Source organism: Mustela erminea, chromosome 8, assembly GCF_009829155.1.
Source record: "Mustela erminea isolate mMusErm1 chromosome 8, mMusErm1.Pri, whole genome shotgun sequence".
Taxonomy (NCBI): domain Eukaryota; kingdom Metazoa; phylum Chordata; class Mammalia; order Carnivora; family Mustelidae; genus Mustela; species Mustela erminea.
Window position 1 is genome coordinate 87,249,059 of NC_045621.1, and position 22,745 is coordinate 87,271,803.

At 34.5% G+C, this 22,745-nt stretch overlaps 1 protein-coding gene across 7 annotated transcripts in view; it reads right to left on the bottom strand.

Annotated features, from left to right (window-relative positions):
* The window catches only part of KYNU (kynureninase), a 130,287-nt gene that overhangs the window by 45,743 nt on the left and 61,799 nt on the right, over positions 1–22,745 (bottom strand). For all 7 annotated transcript variants that reach the window (XM_032356223.1, XM_032356222.1, XM_032356225.1 and 4 more), the window contains 4 exons: positions 20,349–20,410; positions 18,466–18,537; positions 17,231–17,305; positions 14,764–14,910 (listed from right to left, as the gene is read on the bottom strand). In XM_032356223.1, coding sequence (XP_032212114.1) covers positions 14,764–14,910; positions 17,231–17,305; positions 18,466–18,537; positions 20,349–20,410 — 356 coding nt within the window. The remainder of the gene's footprint in view (positions 1–14,763; positions 14,911–17,230; positions 17,306–18,465; positions 18,538–20,348; positions 20,411–22,745) is intronic.

Genomic DNA, 22,745 nt, shown 5'->3' on the forward strand with positions numbered 1-22,745 from the left:
TCACTTAAATGGCTTACCATTAAAACCTCTAATTTTCTGTGAACCAAAATGGTAAAAGTTTTACTTAGAGAATATAGTGACTTATTCCATATTAAAACAATTTTGTACATAAACATGAATTTAAAAAAAAATCCCTGATCATTAAATGGGGTGATAGTTCACCCTGCAAAAATGTTTTACCTGTGAGCTTTTCTATTTTTAGCTTACTAAGTGCATATACAATTACATTTTCAAAACTTTACACTTCCTCCAAGTTTGAAGAAACATGCATATTGATTGAAATTGTTGAAGTAAATAATTGCAGAGGGACCAATTTTAGATTGTTCTAATACCTCTTAAGAATAACTAACTATTACAGGTACTTTCCATGCATAGAGGGATGCAGACTATGACCTGTTTTTAATGAATAAAGTTGTATTTGAACAAAACTAGTCTCATTTGTTTAAATATCATCTATGACAACTTTTGAGGAGTTTGTTTCAACAGAGACCATAACGGGTCACAAAATCAAAAATATTTACTATCTTGCTCATTACAGAAAAGATTTGCTGATCCTTAAACTACAGCATTAGTCTCATAAAGAAAACACAGTATACTGAAGAGTCCATTAGAAACCTTACTCTTTATGATGTGGCCAGAGCTAGTTACCTCATAGAAGAAAGAGCTCTTACCAGTACAAGAATCTGATTTTGTGAGGGTTTTTTTTCGGAGGGTGGGGAATGAATTCATACTTTGTTTCTCACAGAAAAAAATGAGCAATACAGGTCATAAAAATAAAACAGATGCTCTGTGCTAACCTAAGTTTTGAGAGTGACAAAAAAGAATCTATCAAGACTTAGAGATCAAGATCTGGGTTTGCAAACTAATGCTTGGGTTCAATGAACATACACAGAGATTTGTTTCTATTTTAACATACATTTTAATATTGAAATTCAACTTAGAAAAAACAGATTTCCAAATTTAAAATATTTTTTCTTGCCATCATTACTAATATAGGCAACGATGTTTGTTTTTTCCATTTTTTCCCATTCTTTTCCCATTTTTATCTGTTTTTAAAACTCAACTTAGAAAACTTAAGGAATAGGAAAGGAAGCATTTTTATTTTGTTATCCATTACTTGTAAAGAATGGTGCAGTGAAGAAGCCATTTAACTTCAACCTACCATATCTCATTATTACAAATCCTGTAGTTACATCAGCGGTACCCCATTAAAAAAAGTCACTGGAAGCTCTTACTGTATGTTTTAATGTATGTTCAATTCTTTCCCCATGGATGGCGGAAACATAAATTATTAAAATGTAATTGTTTTGAGGAAAGGACCAGAAGATAACAAACTTGAATGAGATCACCATGAAGTGATTTTTTGAAAGTTTCACTAGATGGCAGCATCTTAAAAATAAAGGAAACACAAACACTTCGCCAAAACCTCTCCACAGCCATCCAGTTGTTAATTTCATTATTTTACCTCTTTAAGGGTAGGTAGAAAAACAATATGAATAAGCGGAAACAGAAACTCCACATCTGAGTGCCTACTTTATGCAATTTCTAAAATAAAAATCAAATATTTTTCAATAAACTTGTATTAAAATCATCCGCAAGAGCTCACAATCATACTGACACAACCACGTACAAGCACAGCAGTGGTCCGCCACCAGGTTGCCTCACTTTGTAGTCAATCTCCAGACCAGTGCGGTAATCTAACCATTATGAATACTCCCAGCCTGCCTACTTCCAATGAATTTGCTAAATCGCACTTTTGAATAAGACACCTTATGTCCCTTCAAAGAACCCCATTAGCTTCAGAATGTAACTCACTTTCCTTAGTACCCGGTCCTTTCCAGTTTTCTTGTCTCAGGTGCCCCTTTTCTACCTCCCTCTACTTGCAAAAACCTTTCTCTGTCTGAGGGTATTCTTTCCCTCTTCGCTTTGCATGGGTATCTCGGGTTTTGATTATAAGATAACTTCTAGGGGCACTTGGGTGGCTCAATCCTTAAGCCTCTGCCTGCAGCTCAGGTCATGATCCCAGGGTCCTGTCCTGGGATTGAGCCACATCCGCTCCCTGCTGGGTGGGAAGCCTGCTTCTCCCTCTCCTACTCCCCCTGTTTGTGTTCCCTCTCTCAGTCAAATAAATAAAATCTTTTAAAAAATTAAAAATAAGAAATAAAAAAAAGATAACTTCTATGAAAGATTCCTTTGTCAAACTCTCCCTTCTATCTTATCGATAGCTGTTTGCATAGACCTCTTGTAGCAATTTTCCAATCTTATTGTCCTCTACTTTTACATGATATTGACTTAAATAGTTGCTAAATATAAATAAGTAAATGAATTTAAAAAGGTCATACAATTGTTAATAAATATTCTCTAAACTGATGATTAATTTTAAAGATTATTATTTGAAGCCCTTTCTTCCTGTTGCAATTTTATGGTATAAGCAATTTATTCAGACTTGGCATCTTTTAAAATGAAGTTTACTGGATAGTTAACAGTAGTCAAAAATATGTTCAAAATCCCTCTCGATAAAACAAGGAATATCATGCGTTTTTTTCCCTTGCCATCTTCTCTAGCATAATACTAACATTTTTCTAACCAGTGGAATAATACACACAGCCTGTGCATATTATTCTTCTATATTAATAGATTTTTATTAAATCTCAGGATTTCCATGTGAGGGGTAGCTTACTGTCTCTCAATTTTGATTCATTATTTATTAAAATGAAACATGGAATAATACACATTAATTTTTTACTCATAACTATTCATTCAAATTGATTTAGACTGACATTAGTTAGTATTAGTTCATTCTTCACCAAAAAAAAAAAAAAATCCTATAAATTATGAAGACCATCAATAAGTAGAAGATTTGGTGTGCAAAGGTTAATTATATAAGGTAAGGTATTTGTGGGTGTATACAGAGCTGACAGTCAGCAGCTATCATTGGTGTGCTCATATAATTGCTAGGTAATAAAATACTAAAGGTGAGCAAAGAACATTTGTCCTGAGCCACCTGAGTAATCACCCATGGTTGTAGGTCCCGTGAGCCCTGGGAGATGCCTGCAGATGCTTGCCAGCTAGCCTGTGGCCATTCATACATACCAGCCTCTGCATGTTCCCTATAGAGTGCATGTCCAAACACCAGTGGACGCCCTTGGCAGTGGCACTGGCATCATGATGGGTAAACTGCAGATGCCTTTAAGTTCCTTTGAGGCTAGTAATGTACACTAGTAATGAGAATGTGACCTTCCCATGGCAGCTTTCACACCGTATCAGTTGGTCTTTAAATATTGTGAGTTTATAAAAGTCATAGGAGACAAAGAACTACAGTGCTATATCTGGACAATGTTACCTTAAAATGAAAAACTGATGGGAAACTTTGACGCAAGTGAACAAAGAAAAAGTTACAGGAGCATGTGTGTGAGTGAGTGAGTGAATGTGTATGTGTGTTTGTGTATGTTGGCCAACACTATAGAGATGGTAGGAACAAAGAGTGGATTAACAGTAATAGGTGACCCAGTTAGCTCTGATGTTGGGATTCCCCAAAGAAGTTCAAAATTAGGGAGGAAGGCGGGAACAAAGAGGAAGATGAAAGCTGGTAGGTTTTCTTGACATAGTCTTGAAGCACTGAATTTTCCAAAATTCATTGAAGTGCTGTGATTCAAAAGCACACATAGATGCTAAGTTAAAATCATCATCATCATCATCATCATACTCAGTAAAGATCTCTGAAAGAGGTGCCTCACTATCTCTGTAAATATTTCAGAGTGAATTTTTATTCTGAAAGTCTTTCATCCAGCCTAAATTTATTAGGCTCTTCAAATATCTTTCTCATTCTTTTCATATGAAAGGGTTTGGAACATTTGTCCCCAAATTGTGCCACACTGGCATGTGGATTATTTTGAGCCAAAGGCAAGCAAGACTGCAAGCTTAAAATTTTACCCCTCTCTTCACCCCCTAGGAGAATCTACGTTGGGCGTCTTCCTCAGAATAGGGGTCCTTACCAGAGATAAATCTTACCTGAGTGACCCATCTTCATGTCAGCACAAACATTTAAATATCATCAAACATATGTCTCGTTGCACTGTGAATTGCCTGCTCCCCTTTGAAGCTCCAGGCCTCTATCCGGTTCCTTAGTGATGGGTGGCATATATACCTCACTTTACTTTTCTCTTTGAACTTCTCATGCATGTAAGGTTCCCATACGTACAAAATCAAATCTGATTTTTCTGTTAACCTGTCTCTGTTAATTTTATCGTTAGACCAGCCAGAAGAATCTTTGAGGGTAGAGGAAATTTTCCTCCCCAAAGTACCTATTATTACTCACATTTCTGTAGAGCACTATTGTAGAAACTTAAGATTCATCCTTTTAGCTAGACTTTCTTGAAATAGATATTGATGCAACTGACAAATCTGGAGATGAGAAATAGGAGGTAGGGAACACTGAAGCACTTTCTTAATGAAATTTAAAAATAATGTGTTAGTTAAGAAGATGGGAGACAGAGCCAACAGCTCTGTGGAGGGAATGAGTAAAGGATTTAGGACAGAGAAAAGGCAAAAAGATCTTGAGACTCAAAAGTGTTGTGTAATTTGCAGGTGAAAATGTCTTACTATAACAAAGAGTGTGCTTTCAAGAGTAAATTTTGGCTATTTCTTATACTGGAAAAAACCCAGCAATTGTCATCTCTATTTATTGTCACAAGTAAGTATAAAACGGAAGGGAAAAAATAAAACAAATTGAGTAGTACTGTTCTCTTCTGGAGTCTTTCTCCAGCTGGCAAGGACCTCACACAAAACAGTTTGATTTATTTCAGATACTCAAGATGGGAAAAATAGCTCAAGGTAATTTTTCAAGCTTAATTTAGTTCATTTAATATTTAATGATTTAATGGAGCAGTCTGCATGTCCTAAGTGTGTCAAAGAACAGAAATGGAATTTTTAAAAGAACTCAAAATTTACAAAACACGTTTTGATTTTTTTAGAATACCTATCCATTATAAATAACTCTTCCAAATTTTCTGGTTCTGTTTAAATGGGGATACAGTTGTGCTTTTTACATAGTATGTAATCCATAAAACTAACCTGATCAATTCTTGTTGATGTGCATAAATTATTCACTCACTGGCCAAACGGGTGCATATTTAAAGGTAGGTGATTATATGCAAAGCACTAGCATGTGTCTGTGAAGTTTATAAGGTCCACTCTCAAAAAGTCATTGAGCACTCTGCTGACGTAAGCTTCCTAAATTTGAGACTTAAGATGGGCATAAAAATAATTATAAGATAGTCCAAAAGCTGGCTGATAATACATTTTCCTTCGTGTTACAAAAATACAATAAAAAGACAGATTTCACCTGACATGGAGGAGCAAGAAAATCTTGATGATGAAGGTCAAGGACTGCACACTCATTTTTCTATAGGAGTTAGTCAAGAAGTATATGAGATGGGCCTGTAAGAAGTACTTCATTTTATCATTTCTTGTAATATAAGCATAAATATGTATGCCAGCTCTCACTGCTTCAGCTCCAGGTACAGGCAGGAGTTGTGTGAAGAGCTCAAATCCCAGTACATGGGAAGCACTGTCAGCCAACCTTGCCACTCATTCTACAGGAATGATGACCCAGTATTGTCAACCTTCTAATTTTTTAGATAATACCAGAAACTAGGAATTTTTAAATAAAACCTTTTTATTTTTCATTGTTGGCATGTGATAATTTTATTTTAAATATACCATGTTTGCATTTAGAAAGACAGCTAGACAAAGTAAATCTCTAGGACACGTTGTAACCTGGGAAGCATGTAGTGGTTAAGCTGGAGGAACAGAATCTTCACATGTGGGGATTCTAAGAGGAGGGGAGGCTAAGAGTAAAGGCCATGAAGACAGGAAGTATGCCATCTGGGCAGGAAACAGGAAGCGTTTGGTTTTGCTGAAACAAGTTATGTGAAGTAGAGCAAAAGCGAATATACTGATAATTTGGGTATATGCAAAATCATAAAGGCTCAAGTGATTTGGATTTTATTTCACAAATGATAGAAGAACAGTGGTCATCATGTGGGATAACCATGAGGCAGAGAATCTAATAGGAGATACACAGATCTAATCACAGCATTACCAGATACAGGCCTTTGCTTTTGAATGTGTGACATTTAATCAACATTTACTTATCTTTTTATCTATCTCTCTTGTTAAAAGTGAATTTAAAGCAGCTCTTTAATTTAACCATCATAAGGTAATACCTATATTGAGAACCCCATTTAGATGTAAAATGAAAGCACCATTATTCACATGTTCCAGTTATTACTGTGTCAATTTCCATGGCAAATTTCTCAACTAGATTTACTCATATATTTAAATTTACATAATACTTAACTTGACAATATTGCAAAGAAGTCTATAGGATAATTGTCGAAGACATCATTCTTAAATTTCTTCTCTTGAAGCTTATTTTTATACACAGTGTGACAGTCACCTTATTTGTTCGCCACCTCACTTAAGATAATTTGCTAAGAAAATCAGCATTTTTCTCTTGACCTCAACTCAGTTTGATATTCCCAATCTTGCTTGAACAAACAATTTAACCGAGTAAAGAAGAAGATCATGAAAGAGGACATTAAGAGAAATCTTTCACATTTTATTTGGTTTTTATTTTTCTTTTTCTGCTTCAGGATATTTTGAAATTCTACTTTCATTGCCATGAGGCACAGAACTGACTTTCCATTTCATACAGTGGCTAGTGAAGACATTAGAACTAGTCTATATGTTTCATGTTGGAACACTTACATTTTTTCAGTTTAACAAAGACTACCATTACCCTTCCTTTGACTAATCAAGTGGAATGAAAAATGGGATACCGGAGAAAGTAGCCTGGGTCATAGAGGACTGAAATATTTTATAAAACGCATATCACCTACAGGATAAGAAAAAAAAAAATAAATAAAGCTAAGGGCAGTATTTCATTTGGGGGCCGTAGGTTTGAATGAAACTAAATCTGGAAAAATAGTTACATACTGTGGCCCTGATGAGAGTGGTTAGTGAAGCAACAATCATGACTGGCCTTGGGGAGGCTTGCTTTGGCCAGGTCAGTGATTCTAAAATAACATGAGTCCCCAAATTCCTCTTTTATTAAGAATTAATCAGTCTTTCTCACACAGTCTATCTAATGAAAAGCTTGAATTAAATAAAATATCTGAGGAAAATTTCTTTAAAACAGCTCAAAAGTTTTAGATTCTTGGGTACTGATCCTTACCAACGTACTTTGACTTATTGATTCCAGGATCCAACCTGGAGGAATTTAAGACTACAGATAGAGTTTACTGTATATTTTTGAACAGAATAATCCTTCATTATTCTCAAAGTAAAGGATATTTAGTTGATGAGGCATTTTGCCTAAATTCTAGGTCATTTTCTTTCCTTTATTTCTATCTCTGTGCCTGTATCTACACCCATGGTCTTTCTATTATTCTTGAATTCTATGAACAGCTAAATCTGGGTGAAACCACAGAAGCTCAATGTAGATACTTAATTTCTGATGTTTATATAAAACCTGTCTTTAACATGATGGAGATAATAAAGTTAAATAAAAATGATTTCCATGAGAGAACAGAAAAAATATTTCATGTAGTATGAGATAAATCTGTTATCTGGTACCCCATGCTGAACTGTATCATGATAGAGATTTTTCAAATTCTTGCACAGCAGCTGCAACTGCCTTTTAACTTCTGCCCATTTTTATCCCATTCCTGCCCATTCTTGTAGGCAGAAAATTTCTTTTAAAAATTAAAACAAAATGCAGTTTCTTTATTATCTCAAAGCTTTCAATGGCTCTCTGTAGGTCTTTAGGGAAAAGCTCAAGACTAAGTATAGCTTAGTAAGCCCTTCTTACCTTTGTCTGCCTTATAGATTCATTTCTTGTCATACCTTTCCTAAAATTCTACATTCTTTCTACAATCAAATTATACTAAAATATTTGCTTTCTTGTAATCCAATCAATTTTTTAAAGCTGTGTAGAGTGGCCCTACCACACAGCTAGGCACCTGAAGGAGATTTTGCCTGTTTAACTCCTACTCATAATTCTAGAATTGGCTCAATTCTCTTTTCTAAAAAGGTCACTTTGACATTCCAGGCTAAACTAAGTGTTCTTATTTGGACCTCCATTATTTTAATGTACTAAAATATTTACTGAACAAAAGAATGAAAGAAAAATCCAAATGCATGTCTCATTCTACTATAGAAAGTATAGAGACAAAAATTCTTCTTATGCACTGATGAGAAGATCCTATTGGGTGAAATGGTAGTGACTTTAATAGAATAACTGTACTCATTACAATTTCTTAATATTGAAAATTCTCATATTAACCTTTTTGGAAAACAATAATTTTTACACATTAAAAATTCATACACTATGCCAGTTTATACTATAGTTATATACAAACATATTTGGTACTAATTTTTCCCAGCTGATCCATTGCTCAAGTCCCATGCAAGTGTTTTTGTTGTTGTTGTTGTTTTAATATTTTAAAGAGAGAGAGCATATGAGTGGTGGGGACAGGCAAAGGGAGAGGGGGAAGTAGGCTCCCTGCTGAGGAAGAAGGGAACCTGATGCAGGGCTCCATCCCAGGACTCTGGGATTATGTCCTGAGCCAAAGGCAGACACTTAACTGACTGAGCCACTCAGGAACTCCTTGTATTGTTGATATTATTCTATTGTTATCGTCCTTTACAGAACTGACTCCCAATATCCAATACTAGAAACATCTCAACCAAACTTTCTGTAGAGTTTTGATGCTTGATCAATCATTTATTTGTCCTCTCCAGGTGTCTCCAAATTATTTTTAACAAGAATTTAGTCCTTTCCTAAAGATAAATGGGTGGTTTGGGGAGGTGACCATTTATATGTAAGTGTTGTTGAGATACTTCAGATTTTACTAAATGATGTTAAACTACAACATCTTTTTTTATAATGGTGTTTTTACTTATATTCCTTCTTTTTGTCTTACCTATTCTGCCTTCTTATTCAAATTGTTGGGGCTATAATTGTGATCATTATTTATTAATAATTTAGGCAGTTTATGGTTGGGTCTAAGAGATGCTTGTACTCATACTCAGTGAAGAATGACACAAGGTAGAAGCTAATAAAACAAAACACAAGTTTGCAAAATTCAGTTGTTTTTATCATTTGCATTTTAATGTTCAGTAGGCTACAAGACAACTAACGTGCCAGCATGCATACAGGTACAGTAAAATGATGTAAAAAATGTTTAAGGGGGTCACTGATGCAATCAATATTTATCTGTCACTCACTGTCTGCCAGCCCCCACAAGTGCCCGTAAGTTGTAGACCATTTTATATGGCATTGAGGAAGGAATGTAGAGTATAACCAGTTGGCACTGCATTCTTTTATCAAAACTTTTATTAGTCCATTACCAAACCTTTTTAAAGTTCAATCTAATCTCTTGAGTTTTAGCCATGCTGTTCAGATTGTCATTTTTTAAAATATATTTTAGGACAGAAGTATCCAGTGAGAGCCTTTAGTTTATAATTCTGTATGTTTCCCTTTCTGCCTAAGGATCCATTACTTCTTTTTCTGGTAGATTGGATATTCCAATATGTCTTTTTCTCATATATTGGTTAAGTGCTAACATTTACTGGTTACTTACAATGCACTAAATACGAAATATTTTAGGAATAGTATCTTGTTTAATTCTCCTAGAAAACAAGCACCCTTACCTTCCTCAGTTATTGGTGGAGAAATAAAGTCATATCAGTAAGTCAATTAAGCCAAAGTATGCTAGAAACTAAGGAAAGGGACAAGGACTCAAGACCAGGTCCGACTTGTCTCTACTACCTAAACTTTTTACTAAGGTAAATGCTACCCTACACCTCAAAGTAAGTATCCTGCTCTATCAGGAAGACAAAACATCTGAGTTTCAGGTGCGGCAAAACTAGTAGCTATTATTCTTGAGTACACCAATATACTTTATTTCACAGAAATGTCCATGTGTTAGTCAAAGGAATATGAGTGAAAATAAATTGTGCCATGGTTAAGTCAATGCCTTTAAGAAGTTAGCATGCCCCTTCACATCCTTTTACCCCATTGTTTTGGCTGAATCAGACAAAGGATCCAGGGTATGAAAGCCACAGGACACAATCCTGAGTGACTGAAAACCTGGTATCATTTCATGGGAGAAAGCTGATTCCTGGCTGCTGCATGAACAATAAATAAACATCTATCACAATGAAAGCATTTATAGCTTTACTAGTTAGTTACCAAGACCTAATCTACCTAATATACCAAGAGTTTCCACTGAAAATAATTTCTTTTTTTTTTTAATAATTTCTATTTGTTACCTACTTTTTATCTTAATCCAAGCTGAGACATTATAATTTATGGGGAGTCTATTCATTTCTCCAGATGATTCAGAGATTTTCCTATTATTCTCTCCCTTTATATTCCCTTATTCTGTCTAATCAATTTCCTGTGACTCATTTTCAAATGTTTTGTGAAATGAGGTGGAAAATAAAATATAAAGCAAGAAAGAAATAAAGGAGGAAGGGGAAAAAAGGGGAGGAAGTTAGGAAGGATTGGAAGAGGAAAGAGGCAGGAAGTTAAAAACAATGATGTCCCTTTGGGGGTGAAAATGGGAAATGTAATAAATATTGTGGGTTTGTTAAACAAACCCTTCTTCTTAGCCTGTCTCTACTATAATACCATAAAGGTTAAGAATTTCTTTACTCATGCTCTTTTGAAGCTACCACTTCAGAAGGCAATGAATCATAAGCAGGAATCTGCTAGCTTTTTCTGGGAATAATTTTGCACTTTGGATGAAAGGGACAGATGAAGCTGCACTGCTACTTCTCTCTCCTTCCTTCTGTCTTAAATAGAATCATATCTGGATTTGGGACAACTGCCTTGTGACCACGATGTGAGAAGCCTGAGAAAAAACCAAGAGAACCCAAGAGATGCCACTCAGACATTCCTCACCTGCTCAGTGCATCCCAGCAGCCTCCTAACTCAAATCTTTCATGGCGAGAAAAAGAAATCCCCAACTTTTGCCCAATTTCTCATTGGGATTTTGTTTTTGAAGCTTAGAAACTTAATTAATTTAATTCAGGAATATTAAAGAAAAGACCAACCCTGAGAAGGTGGGATTAAAAAGTGACTGGTTGAAAAGGCAAAGAGGAGGACAATGTCAGAATTGAGTCTAAAGGTCCAGAAGGGTGGTGGCATGAAACATGAGGGTCCTTTTAGGGGAAACAAAACTAGAGCCTACTGATTTCAGAGTGGAGATAGGATTTCCAGATAGAATAGGGAGAGGAGCACAAATAATCCTTTTCGAGTATGGGAGTACTCTGTAGCTTTCACTTGGCAACAAGAGTGGAATCTTGGAAAGGGTTAAAATCTCTAGGGATAATAATTCAAAGGACAATGAGGAGCAACTACATTCAGTGTGCGTAGAAAAGAAGAAATGATTAGTAGGAACAACTGATAGAATATGAAAAATGTAGAAATAGGAAAGTGAGGCAAATTTCCAAAATAGTGGGTTGGCCAATAATATAGAATAAAGTAAATAGCTTCAAAGACAAAAAAGGAAAATGTATCTTCAAACTGACATCTCTTTTCACATGCTGGCCTTCCCTTATAACTTGACACTATGTTTAATTTTCCTTGGCCAGCCCTACTTGTTACCACCTCAGGCCTTCTCATTTAAGAAAAGCCTCTGCATCTGAAATTCATTATATGAATCAAAACTGTTCTTTTGATTAATTAATTTTTCTTTTTATATGATCACTGGAAATATTGTATTTTTTCTATGCTTCAAAATCCACTTCTATACCATCTATAGCCAAGTAATGGCAGAAAACCAAATGCAAATTGGGCAAGACATTTGAACACGTATTTCTTAAAAGAAGACACTCAGAAGGCAAAAAACACATTTGAAAAATCCCAACCTCATCAATAGTCAGGGGTAGTGCAAATTAAAACTACAAAGCATTACGACTACAAACTAATCAGATTGGCTATCAGTGAGGATGTGGAGTGACAGATGCTCTCGTACATGTTGATGGGAGTATATACCAAATTGGTACAACCCTTCGGGAAGTTGGTACTATTAATTAGGATTAGACGTATGTATATCTATTTCCAAGACCTCCAATCCTAAGTATGTATGTAACAGAAACTGGTATGAAAGCTTACCTAATGTCTGAGAATATTCAGAGTCGCGCTTACTACAGTAGCCTTCAAATGGAAATAAACCCCAAATACCTATCCTGATCAGAATGGAAAACAAAAATGAATTGTGATCGATTTCATACACTGAAACAATACACTGAAATGAAAAGAAAAACGAAACTACTGCTACCAAAAACCCCACAAAACTACCACTACATACTTCATGAAAGAATCTCAGAAACGTAATAATGAGCCAGTAAGACAGATACAAAGATACATATTAACACATTTATAGATGGATAAAGTTAATATATATGGCTAGAGGAAGGAGTGGTACCTTTGGAGGGGAGGTAACAGTATTTTAGAGAAGGCACAATTGAGGATTCTGTGCAGCATAAATGTTCTAGAAGTTTCTTAATGTGGGTGATGACTATATGGGTTCAAAATAATTCATCAAGCCACTTAGTTATGATTTGCACTCTTTTTGGTATAATACATACATTTCTTTAGTTAATATATTTTTTCAAAATTCCTGTTCCCACTTCCCTTTTACATGGTTATGAAATAAACCACTATTCTTGTTGACTTTCCTTGCTCCTTCTCAGTATCAATTTGGTTCCTGCCATACTTCATTTCCAGAAACTTTTTTTATTATCTTATTTAGCAATTTCTACAGTGATGTTTAAGGCCTTTTTTTTTCTAGAATTTCCTCTTTTTTGATTGACACCTTTAATTTTTCTTTCTCTTCAGATTTATCTGCACAGACCACCCAAGAGAGCTATGTAAGTCTACAGTTTAAAATCACTTCTCTCAACCTTCCACTGGGAATGGGAGAAACTGTCTAGCCAGAGTATAAATGAGCATTAGAATAATTTTGATAATGGTTAAATTAAAGTCTACTCAATCCCAATTTCACTCCCATAGTATCCATCAGTTCTGTGCAGTTACACTGAGATGGCACTGCTCATTCTTACCTTCATCTGACTGAAGGCTTAATCAGAGTGTCACATGGTAGGCATTTATTATACTTTTTAAGTAAAAGCAAGCCTGGAAAATACTGAGAGAATGTTTTAGCAAAGTACTTAGGAATGAGAATTACATAAAGCACCTAGGTAAACAGATTTATTTTGCTTTTCAATTGGAAATAAAATGTCTATCTGAGCCACTTTCTATAGCTTCGTATTTGTTGAGGACAGTGCAAGGTGCAAAGGAGCCTTCATGGAAGCAGAATGTGTGCAATACAGCACATATTTTACAGTCTTCCTTCTCAACACCGAATTCATGAAGTGGGTCCAGCTATTCCAAATTAACCCTTGTGAAAAGAGGCTTAGAAAAGTCAAGTAACTTGCCCGAGATAATATAACAATACAATGACCTAGCCAAGATTTAAACCTCAGATTGTGACTCCAAAACCCGTGGTCTGTCTTCTATCTTCCTGTCTCATTTCAATGAAGGTTAATGAGACATGCATGTATACTAAGGGGAATAGGGACTGCTGATTACTTGCATAACATTTTAAAATATAATTTTTTATTGACCTCCCTTTATTTTGGTGTTTAACATTTAATGCCGAAATTAAGAAGACATTATCTTTACATCTTTTGTAATGCACCACTTTCACACTTATCCATCAAACCAGTTAGAAGTCATGGCTGGAAGTTCCTAGAGACTGCTGATAACGGTGCTAAATTTCTTTTCATTAGTTCTATTCATTAGCTTCAATAACTGAATATATTAACGAGACCTCACACATATATTAATCCTGTAACTTATTAATGTTCAGAACAAAATTCCATTGTCACCTTTTTAAATGCATAATTTCATTGTTGAATCAAATAGAACTGAAATTTAAGGATTTTAAATACAAATTATAGCTGCTGAATATTATTATTCTAATTTCATTTTTTTAGGCAAACAAAAACTAAAAATACTCTTTTTTTTTCTTCTTCTTTTTTTTTACAAACATACATAAAGAGACACAATTTCAAAATAGTAAACGATGTTATGTATGACTTGGAAAAATGTAGGAAAAATCTCTCATTATTGGCAGGATCATAATTTCTCAAGAGTCTTAAGAATGAAGTGGCTTTTTAAAAGTACACTGTGTCAAATGCGATCTATTGTTAACTTTTATTCTGCATCTCCCTTTCTTCAAGCACCTAAGTTTAAGTGAGAACTGAACTACATTGAGAATGAGTACAACAAAGTCCCAGAGTTGTGCTTCTAAAAATCCTGGCATATACAGTTATTATCCGAAGTATTCTGTCTCATGCCTGCTAAAGGACTAACTCAGTACCAATGACATCACCTTGTAGGAAGCTCACCTGTCTTGCTGATTAGAGGCAAACTTTGGGACAGCAGATGGTAATGAAGAAGTGAGACAACAGAAGTGACAAAGAAAAGGTTTAAATAAAGATCCCTAAAGCAAAAGAGTACAGATTTTTTTTTTAATGCAAGTTCTTACTTTTTTTTTTTTTAAACTCTTTAAATAGCTTTACACAGACACACACACAAAGGTTATTTCACTAGAAGTGCAGTTAGATGACTACTCAGTAGAGTGATGGTCAGGGCAAGGTGGGATGGGGAAATGGTGTACATACCTTTGCTTGTCCAGCTTTTGTGATGGCAGGTATATTAAAGAGCTGTCCAGTGTAAAAATGCAGCCCACTGAACAGGATCACTGCAATCGAGTCTCCTTCCTTCTCAATTACTTCAAGAATATCCTCTGTTCTCAGTGTTTCTTCACCCTAAAGTTGAGTCAGGCACAAGTTACACCCAATCTACAATAACAAATTTGTCACGTCTTATTTCCCAATCTAAAATTCACCTTGAGTTCTTGCCCACATAAGAACACTCAAAGAAAAGAAAAGGTTTTTTTTTGTTTTTTTTGTTTTTTCCAATTAATGGTCTTCAAAAGTCTGGTGAGGGAGCAGCATTTAAGCATGCCTTTTGTTATTATAAGAAATGATAACAAAATTGTAAAAAAAAATATTGTCTTTGCAAAACCCTACTTGCTTTATTCTTTAGTTTTTCAATTAATCTTTACTCTTTGCATGCCTACAAATTGTTTTCTCCTTACTCCCATCCAGTAAAATACCAGGAAGTATGAGAAGCCCCTGAAATATTAAATGGTAAAATTTTCTTGGAAATTATTAATCAATCACATTATGTTTTCCAGGATAAAAAACACATACCTTTCACCTGAGTATAACCTAACCACGAGTAAACTCTCCTCCACACCAGTCTAAAAATCAAGCTCCGAAAATGAAGGGAAATATCAGTAAAACTCAGTATTATCATGGTTAATTTTTCCACTTCTTCCCAGCTAAGACTAATGATTGGTTACTCAGTGGAAATTCTGAGTGAATTTAAACTTGGTCTTGCAAACAACTAGAGCAAAAAGAAATCTGCTAAACACAAAGTATCTCCTTGTATCTTATCATTCTTATCTATTTAAAAAGTTTTTATAAATTTTCTCCAGTGCTAAATCTGACATATTTTTTGAGGTCAAAGCATCATTTACTCCATTAATATTTGGAGGAAGCTCCTTAAGGTATTCATAAATTTTCCTTCAGTTATTTTTAATTTTTGGCAATACTTGCTATTTATCAAGTACTGTGTCTCATGTTAAGCACATATTATCACAAATATAGCACATACTTTAGTTTCTACTAGAAGTCTGGAACTTATTTTAAAAACTGAAATCTATAAAAAAATAGTACTGATACTGAAATCTTTAAATTATTAGCTGATACGTATTTTATATGTAAAGAGAAGGATCTTAGTAATTCTAAGACAAATTCCAAATAAAAATAGTAACATGGCAACCCAAAACTCTTTTTTTTTCTTAAAAGAATTCTAAAATGGCTTGTCCACCATAATTTCAAAGTGCAGAAGATGAAGTACTTTATATACTAATTATTTATTTAAAGAATCAGTATAAAGCACAAAAGAAATGTACAGCTTAATGGTAGAATATGGTTCTCTCTGATGATGACCTGCTCTAATCTAGTAATGCTAAAGAATGCTCTCAAGATTTATGATTAAATCATGAGGTTCCATACCACTTACCTCTTTCAACATTAGAACTTCTGATAAATTAGTGGCTATCTTCGTTTTTGCTAGAAATTATCAATTTATATATGACACATAAAATAGATACCTTGTCGCAGGCATGAGAACTTTCTATCCCATTAATTGACTGCATGTTGGCAAATAGAACTAAATGGAGTAGATTTTAATTTCTCAAAGTATTCTGGGTTGAAAGAAATAATTGTTCAAACATTGGCTTAACAGCCTGGGAGCATCATTTGTGAAGCCTACAATTTATTCTGTGTGGATCTCTTGGTGCCAAATTACACAAGCTGCAGGGTTGGTATGTCAAAGTCTGTACAACTTGGCCTTACATCTCTATTAATGGAAAGTGCACAGTTATTTTAGATCTTGAACATATGTCAACCCTGATTAGGTGCTTCCTTTGTTACCTCTTTAAATATGAAGGAATTCCATAGAGATAAGGTAACTTTCTTTAAGTCTCTTACCCAGTTAAGTTGCTGAGCCTGGGATTTCTGTGGGGTCTAACAGCCAGGCCAGAAAGCCCAGCCTCTTTCTGCTACACTGCATCTCTTTCTACATCCCCCACCCCCATCCAAGCACAAAGGAAAATATTTGATACTTAGATTAAAAAGAGATATAAAAGATAAGCATCATTCAATTTCAACAAATATCATTTTAAAGGTATCCAAAGGCAATGGTATTTGAAATTGAACATGACACATGCAATTTGCCGTCCCTTTCCATCCCACTAAAGAATATGGCAAACTCCAGTGGTATTCACAGGAAAATAGTTTGCTTATGACTACCCCTCGAAAAATAAAAATACATATACTTCCAAGTTAATTCTCCATTTTAAGCAAAATGAGCTAGCAGTAATAGAAGTATACGTCTTTTATACATTCTTGAAAGTTCCATTAAAGTAATGGGGATAATAAACTTCTGAGGAAAATGAAGAAAAAAATCAATACTAAAGAGAAACAGAATGAATATTTATTTCTCTTTCTCATATACCTCTCTTGGCTTTATAATCCTCATGCTTTTCTCAATGTTAAGTCCATGAAGTTGAAGCTGTGACTCAATAGCATACTGGAAAAGAAGAATGATTTATTAAATCAAATCCAATGCACAGAAGTACATTGAAATAACTCTGAAAGAGATAATAAAATAACAATAAAAGCATATTATTGTATTGAATCTAAGGTCAAGGTTAAAAGTGACTGAAAAGAATACACCAGAAAAGAACTGCTTAATTTAATTTATATGCAGGAATCAGAACATTCCTTGAAACACTGTATCTTAGAAATTGGATGGAAGCACAGGGGCCATCTAGGCTTCAGGGAGTTCTAAGAGATTTGTAGTAGATATTAAATCTCCTAATTTAAGTCAAAACTGGAGTTTACAAAATAACCAGAGTGAGGAGTGTGGACTTGTTACATTTGAACTAGCTTATAGGAAGGGCTTACCCCAAAAAGAGTAACATTAATAAAAGGAAAGAACATCAGAAAGTTCCCTTCACTAACAGTACAAGATATGAATGGGAACAGGAAATTTAGGGACCCTGAATTCTTTCTCAACATCAGGGTTTTGATCCTTTTCAGTAAAGTAATGGCTATTGATTTGGACACAGTTAAATGACATAGATTTTAACAGTTAACAGTGATAATAGAGAGACAGAAATCAAATTTTTCCCTAACACTAAAAGTGAAATATGCAACTTTATCCATGTCTATGTCTGGAATGATCAAGTTTCTTAAAGAAGCAAGACAATGAATCACAAGAAATATTTTTAATCCTTAATCAATGTTTTTTTTTGATAATAAAGCACCAATAATTATGTTAGCATGCTATGGACAAATTAAAGTTTTATTCTTATTCTATATAGCTAAAGGGTTAAGCACTAGGGTATTATTGATTTGATTTCATAAAGTAAAAGAGCAACAAGAATTAATAAAACATTTATAACTGCACTTGATTTAAACCAGCAGCTCGCTCAATGTTTTTAAAAAGACTAATAAATCAATGCTCCCATTCAAACCTTTCCTCCCCTAACACATGTTTTACTTGGACAAAAAAAAATAAAGCTACAATCTATATTTTAAAAACACCTAATCAAAAGCATTTGACAGATCTTTTTATTGTAAAGTTACTTGGAAAAAGACTAGAGAACAAACTGTTCAACACAGGCAAATGGTGTGCTCCTCTAGGAAGAAAAGAAAGAATATAAATATAATTGGAAGAATCCTTACATGATCTGAAGGGAAGGCTTTGGCTTCCAGAAGAATTTTATAGCGTTTTGGTGTAGGCTTAAAAAAGGATAACTGCAATGAAATGGATTTATTGAGAAAACCATTAATGTACAATTTATACATTTGTTCAGTTTATACCATACTTTCATTTTATAATCCTGGCATTTTAAAGGCCTGACTCAATGACACATCTAGATGTCTGTCAAGGGTTCCTTTCCCAATTAGCCTTATTTCTAGTGAATTATAAAATAAAAGAAGGTACTAGCTCATTATATTTATCAATAGAAAAGCAAATTTTGGAGACTACATGAGATAAAAACAAATTCTCAAACTTTACTTAAATTTTAATTGAAAAACTACCTTTCCAATGCCTTTAATGGTAATTTCTCTATTGTAAGACTGGATACTATGTTCTACATTAATTTTATTTTATTTATGGTGATTCATCTTATACTGCTGATTTGGTTTCTGGTACATATTTCCACTGCCTTATTACTTTATGGGATTTTATTTTAGGTCTAACTGGAAGGGCCTCATCCCTAACATGAAACATTTGACATTTCTAGAGGCACCAGGGAGAAATAGCTCATTTGTTCAAGGGAGCCCTTCCTTTTTCCCCACAGTTCCTAGAGAATAAACACTGCCTGCCAACAGAAACAATGAAATGATCGCTACTGTTGACTTAGTGTGGATCACTGGCCAACGTGCTGAAGCAATTTTCACACATTACCACATTTTACCCTTTTATATACGTAGCAGGTAGGTATTTTTTTTTAAGATTTTATTTATTTATTTGACAGAGACAGAGAGATCACAAGTAGGCAGGCAGAGAGAGAGGGGGAAGCAGGATCCCTGCTGAGCAGAAGCCTGATGCAGGGCTAGAACCCAGGAACCTGAGATTAGGACCTGAGCTGAAGGCAGAGTCTTAACCTACTGAGCCACCCAGGGGGACCTCAGGTAGGTATTTTTGTCTTCATTTTCATAACAGAGAAAATGAAGATGTAGAAATCACCAAAACTGTGTCCAGAGTCAGATGTGAAGTAACTTAGCTAGGAATCAAACCCTGAGGTGTCTGAACTTAAAACTATGCTATTTACCATCATGTTTAACATACTCTGTGAACGTGTTCCTTTAGGGATATTTAACAATCATTTCTTCATTTTTATTAATGTGTTAATTATTAATATATTAATATTAATATTAATATATTCATTGTGTGCTTTGGTCACATAGACATGTTTCCAAAAATGAAATAAATTCACTTAAAAATGAAATAAAATTTTTTCAAAGCCTCAAGCGGTTACTATAGACACCATATTCCAAATCAAGTATATATTTGACATTTTAAGGTATACATATTTATTAAGTACTTAGGAAGTAGGAAGCAAGTAGGAAGCACTTGAAATACAGTAACTCTTTTAAGGTATTAGATCCCTTTTCTCCAATTTCATTCTATTTTCTAAATCTTTTTTAACCTATTCCCCCAAAATTTGTCCATAAAAATATAACTGATCCAGAATCCAACCCTGCTGAAGTCCAGCATACTGGCAAACTATCTTTCCGAAGAGCTCAGTGTTTGCTGGCATTTGTACATCATTTTGTGTGCTGGCAAGCAGTTTTGCTTTTAACCCACTGTAACTTTTATTCCTTATACTCTGAGATAAGAACTGTTCATTATTCTAACTCTCTTTGCAAGAGTCAACTCTCCCATGATTATGAAGAAGCCCTTCTATCATAGTCCAGCATTTCCTGGTAAAAATGAAAATAACCTCACAACTTATTTTTAAATAAGTAAACCACCAGATGCTCATGAATTAAAGATAGAAAAATGTCAGATTCTACAAATGAGTGTATACTAAACATTGGTGGGAAAGGATACTTACCAGCAGAAGATGTAAATTAACAGTCAAACCATTCATTAGGGCAATTTCTTTCTCATTGGCTCCTGCAAAGTAAACACATCATAATTTAGATTTTTCTATTAGTGCTGAAGTTACTTGGAAAAACAAGGTAGGGAGGCTTCACTTCTTCATCCTTAATGCTTTTAGAGATAAGGACATATTTGATGTGTCATTCAAAGAAATGGAAGTTTTCCCACTTGACTCATTTTATCAAAGCGATATCTGGACTCTCATGCACACAGCTGACTAAAATCATATTTGCTTTTTGATATAGTAAATAATAGCAACAAAATAATGACGCATTTGCTTTTTCCTGTAAAATAAAAATGATTTATCCTATTATCAGTTAGTTTGCCAAATTCCCATAGAGTACATTTTTGTGGTAAATGTATCTCAAAAGAAAGCAGGGCCAATCACATTTTTAAAGCTAGTTGTTTCTAATACCCAATTAAAATGCACCTTTAATAAGAGAGCTAGTTTGCCAAACATACTTCACTGTTTTTACAGTGAGATATATAATCGTTTGTAAGACAAAAGAGCTAGAAAGCAAAACACAAAGACCTAAATAGCTCTGGGATTTATTCATACACACTGAGATGCAAGATAATTAATACAGATAGGTATTATCTGATGGGGAACACATGCAAAATTAAGATATCCACTACACAATTGTAATCTGATCTAATGCTTAGTAATGAGGGCTTGCATACTAGAAATAGACCCAAAGACAAAGCATACACTGGATCCTTAAGAACTCAGAGTTTAATAACAACAGTACTTTCATATTTTTAGTTCTTACAATGTCTCATAAAAGCATTTAGACCTGTATAATAGGAAAATCTCCTTAACTATCACTGAGAAAAATGGGTTTTGTGCCATTATTTGTAAAACTGTGTGAGGCGTTAGGGAAAATGTGTCATACAAGTCCTATATTTCATATCCAAAGAGATACTTCTCTTAAGAGTTCCATTTTAGAGGAAGAGACAGCAAGTAAAATGATTAATTTAATATGCAGGGAGATTGCAGGGTAAGTCCACTTGAGGGCAGGCCACTGCAGCTAAGTGCATAATTTAGGAATTTCTATTTCAACATAGCCATCTAGTCGAGAAAAACTTCGGGTTGCATTTAACAGATGGATTTCTCCATTTGATGTGCAATGTTGGTAAACAATCAGTTAGAGGCTGTATCTCTGGTCCTTGTAAGGTGAACAGTGTCTGAAGTCAAGGCACATGAGACCAAGCTCATTCTATATTCCTAGCACTAAATAAACTTTGTCCTAGACATACTAGAGATAGGAATATGATAACCTTATGTTGCATATGGTGGCATATGTCTTCTCCTACAATATGAAAATCTTTTGGAAACATGTAGAAGAAATGCTGCCAGCTTTACTATATTTATTTCTTTGCATTATGGTATGAATTTATCCTGTTATCTCTAAAATGAAGCATTATCTAAGATATCTCATCTAATATCATCCTTAAATCCATTAGCTCTCCACGTGCATCTTTTCTGAGAACCACTTATTCCAAAAAATATTTTGGCAGAGAAAGTGAAAGGAGAAAAGGAAGGAAAACCAATCTTATAAAGAGAGCAGAATTCATAGAAAGAGAAGCATTTGAAGGAAGGTAATGAGAAGAAAGAAGAATGCATATGTGAGTCACCCCAAAATGAAAACAAAGAACTTGGAGAGGCAGGAAGAGAAGGAAACTTTGTATTGAAGGTTGGACATCCTGTTTTTTGCTTTACAACTGCATCTGACTCAAATAATTGCACATTCCTTGAAAATTTTAGTCCTCCAAACAATACACTGTTCATTTTGGATCAAAGAATGTAATGAACCAGATGTGCTAGGCTCAATTAAGGTAGACATACACTTGACCCTGTGCTACCTACTCCCTCACTTTCAGTGGCATACTAACACTAAGATCAATTCTTTGTAAATAATCCCTCGCTGACTTGAATAATTTGTCTGCCACCATGCACAAAAAGGATCTCATCTTAGAACACTCCAAATTCAACCAAGCACTTCACGAAATGCTCACCTCACTTGCAAATGAACTTTGTGAAGGAGATGGTCAGTCTATTTAATGTGTGTGCTTATGTACACAGGTCTGAGGACGGTGCAAATATTAAAATTTCAGGACATTAATGCAAATGTTTATTTCAGATATAACCTATGGACACTAAAGAATCAAGGGTTCCTAACACCAAAACACCACCCATCAAACTGATTTTTAGCATTTTTTTAAAGGAAAATTTATCTATTTGACCTATCTCTTTTCTTTAGGTACAAATTGCATTTCTGAAACCAAGAGCTATTCTTGTAGGAGATTTCATTATCATCAGCATCCCATAAGAAAATAAAAAAGAAATTAA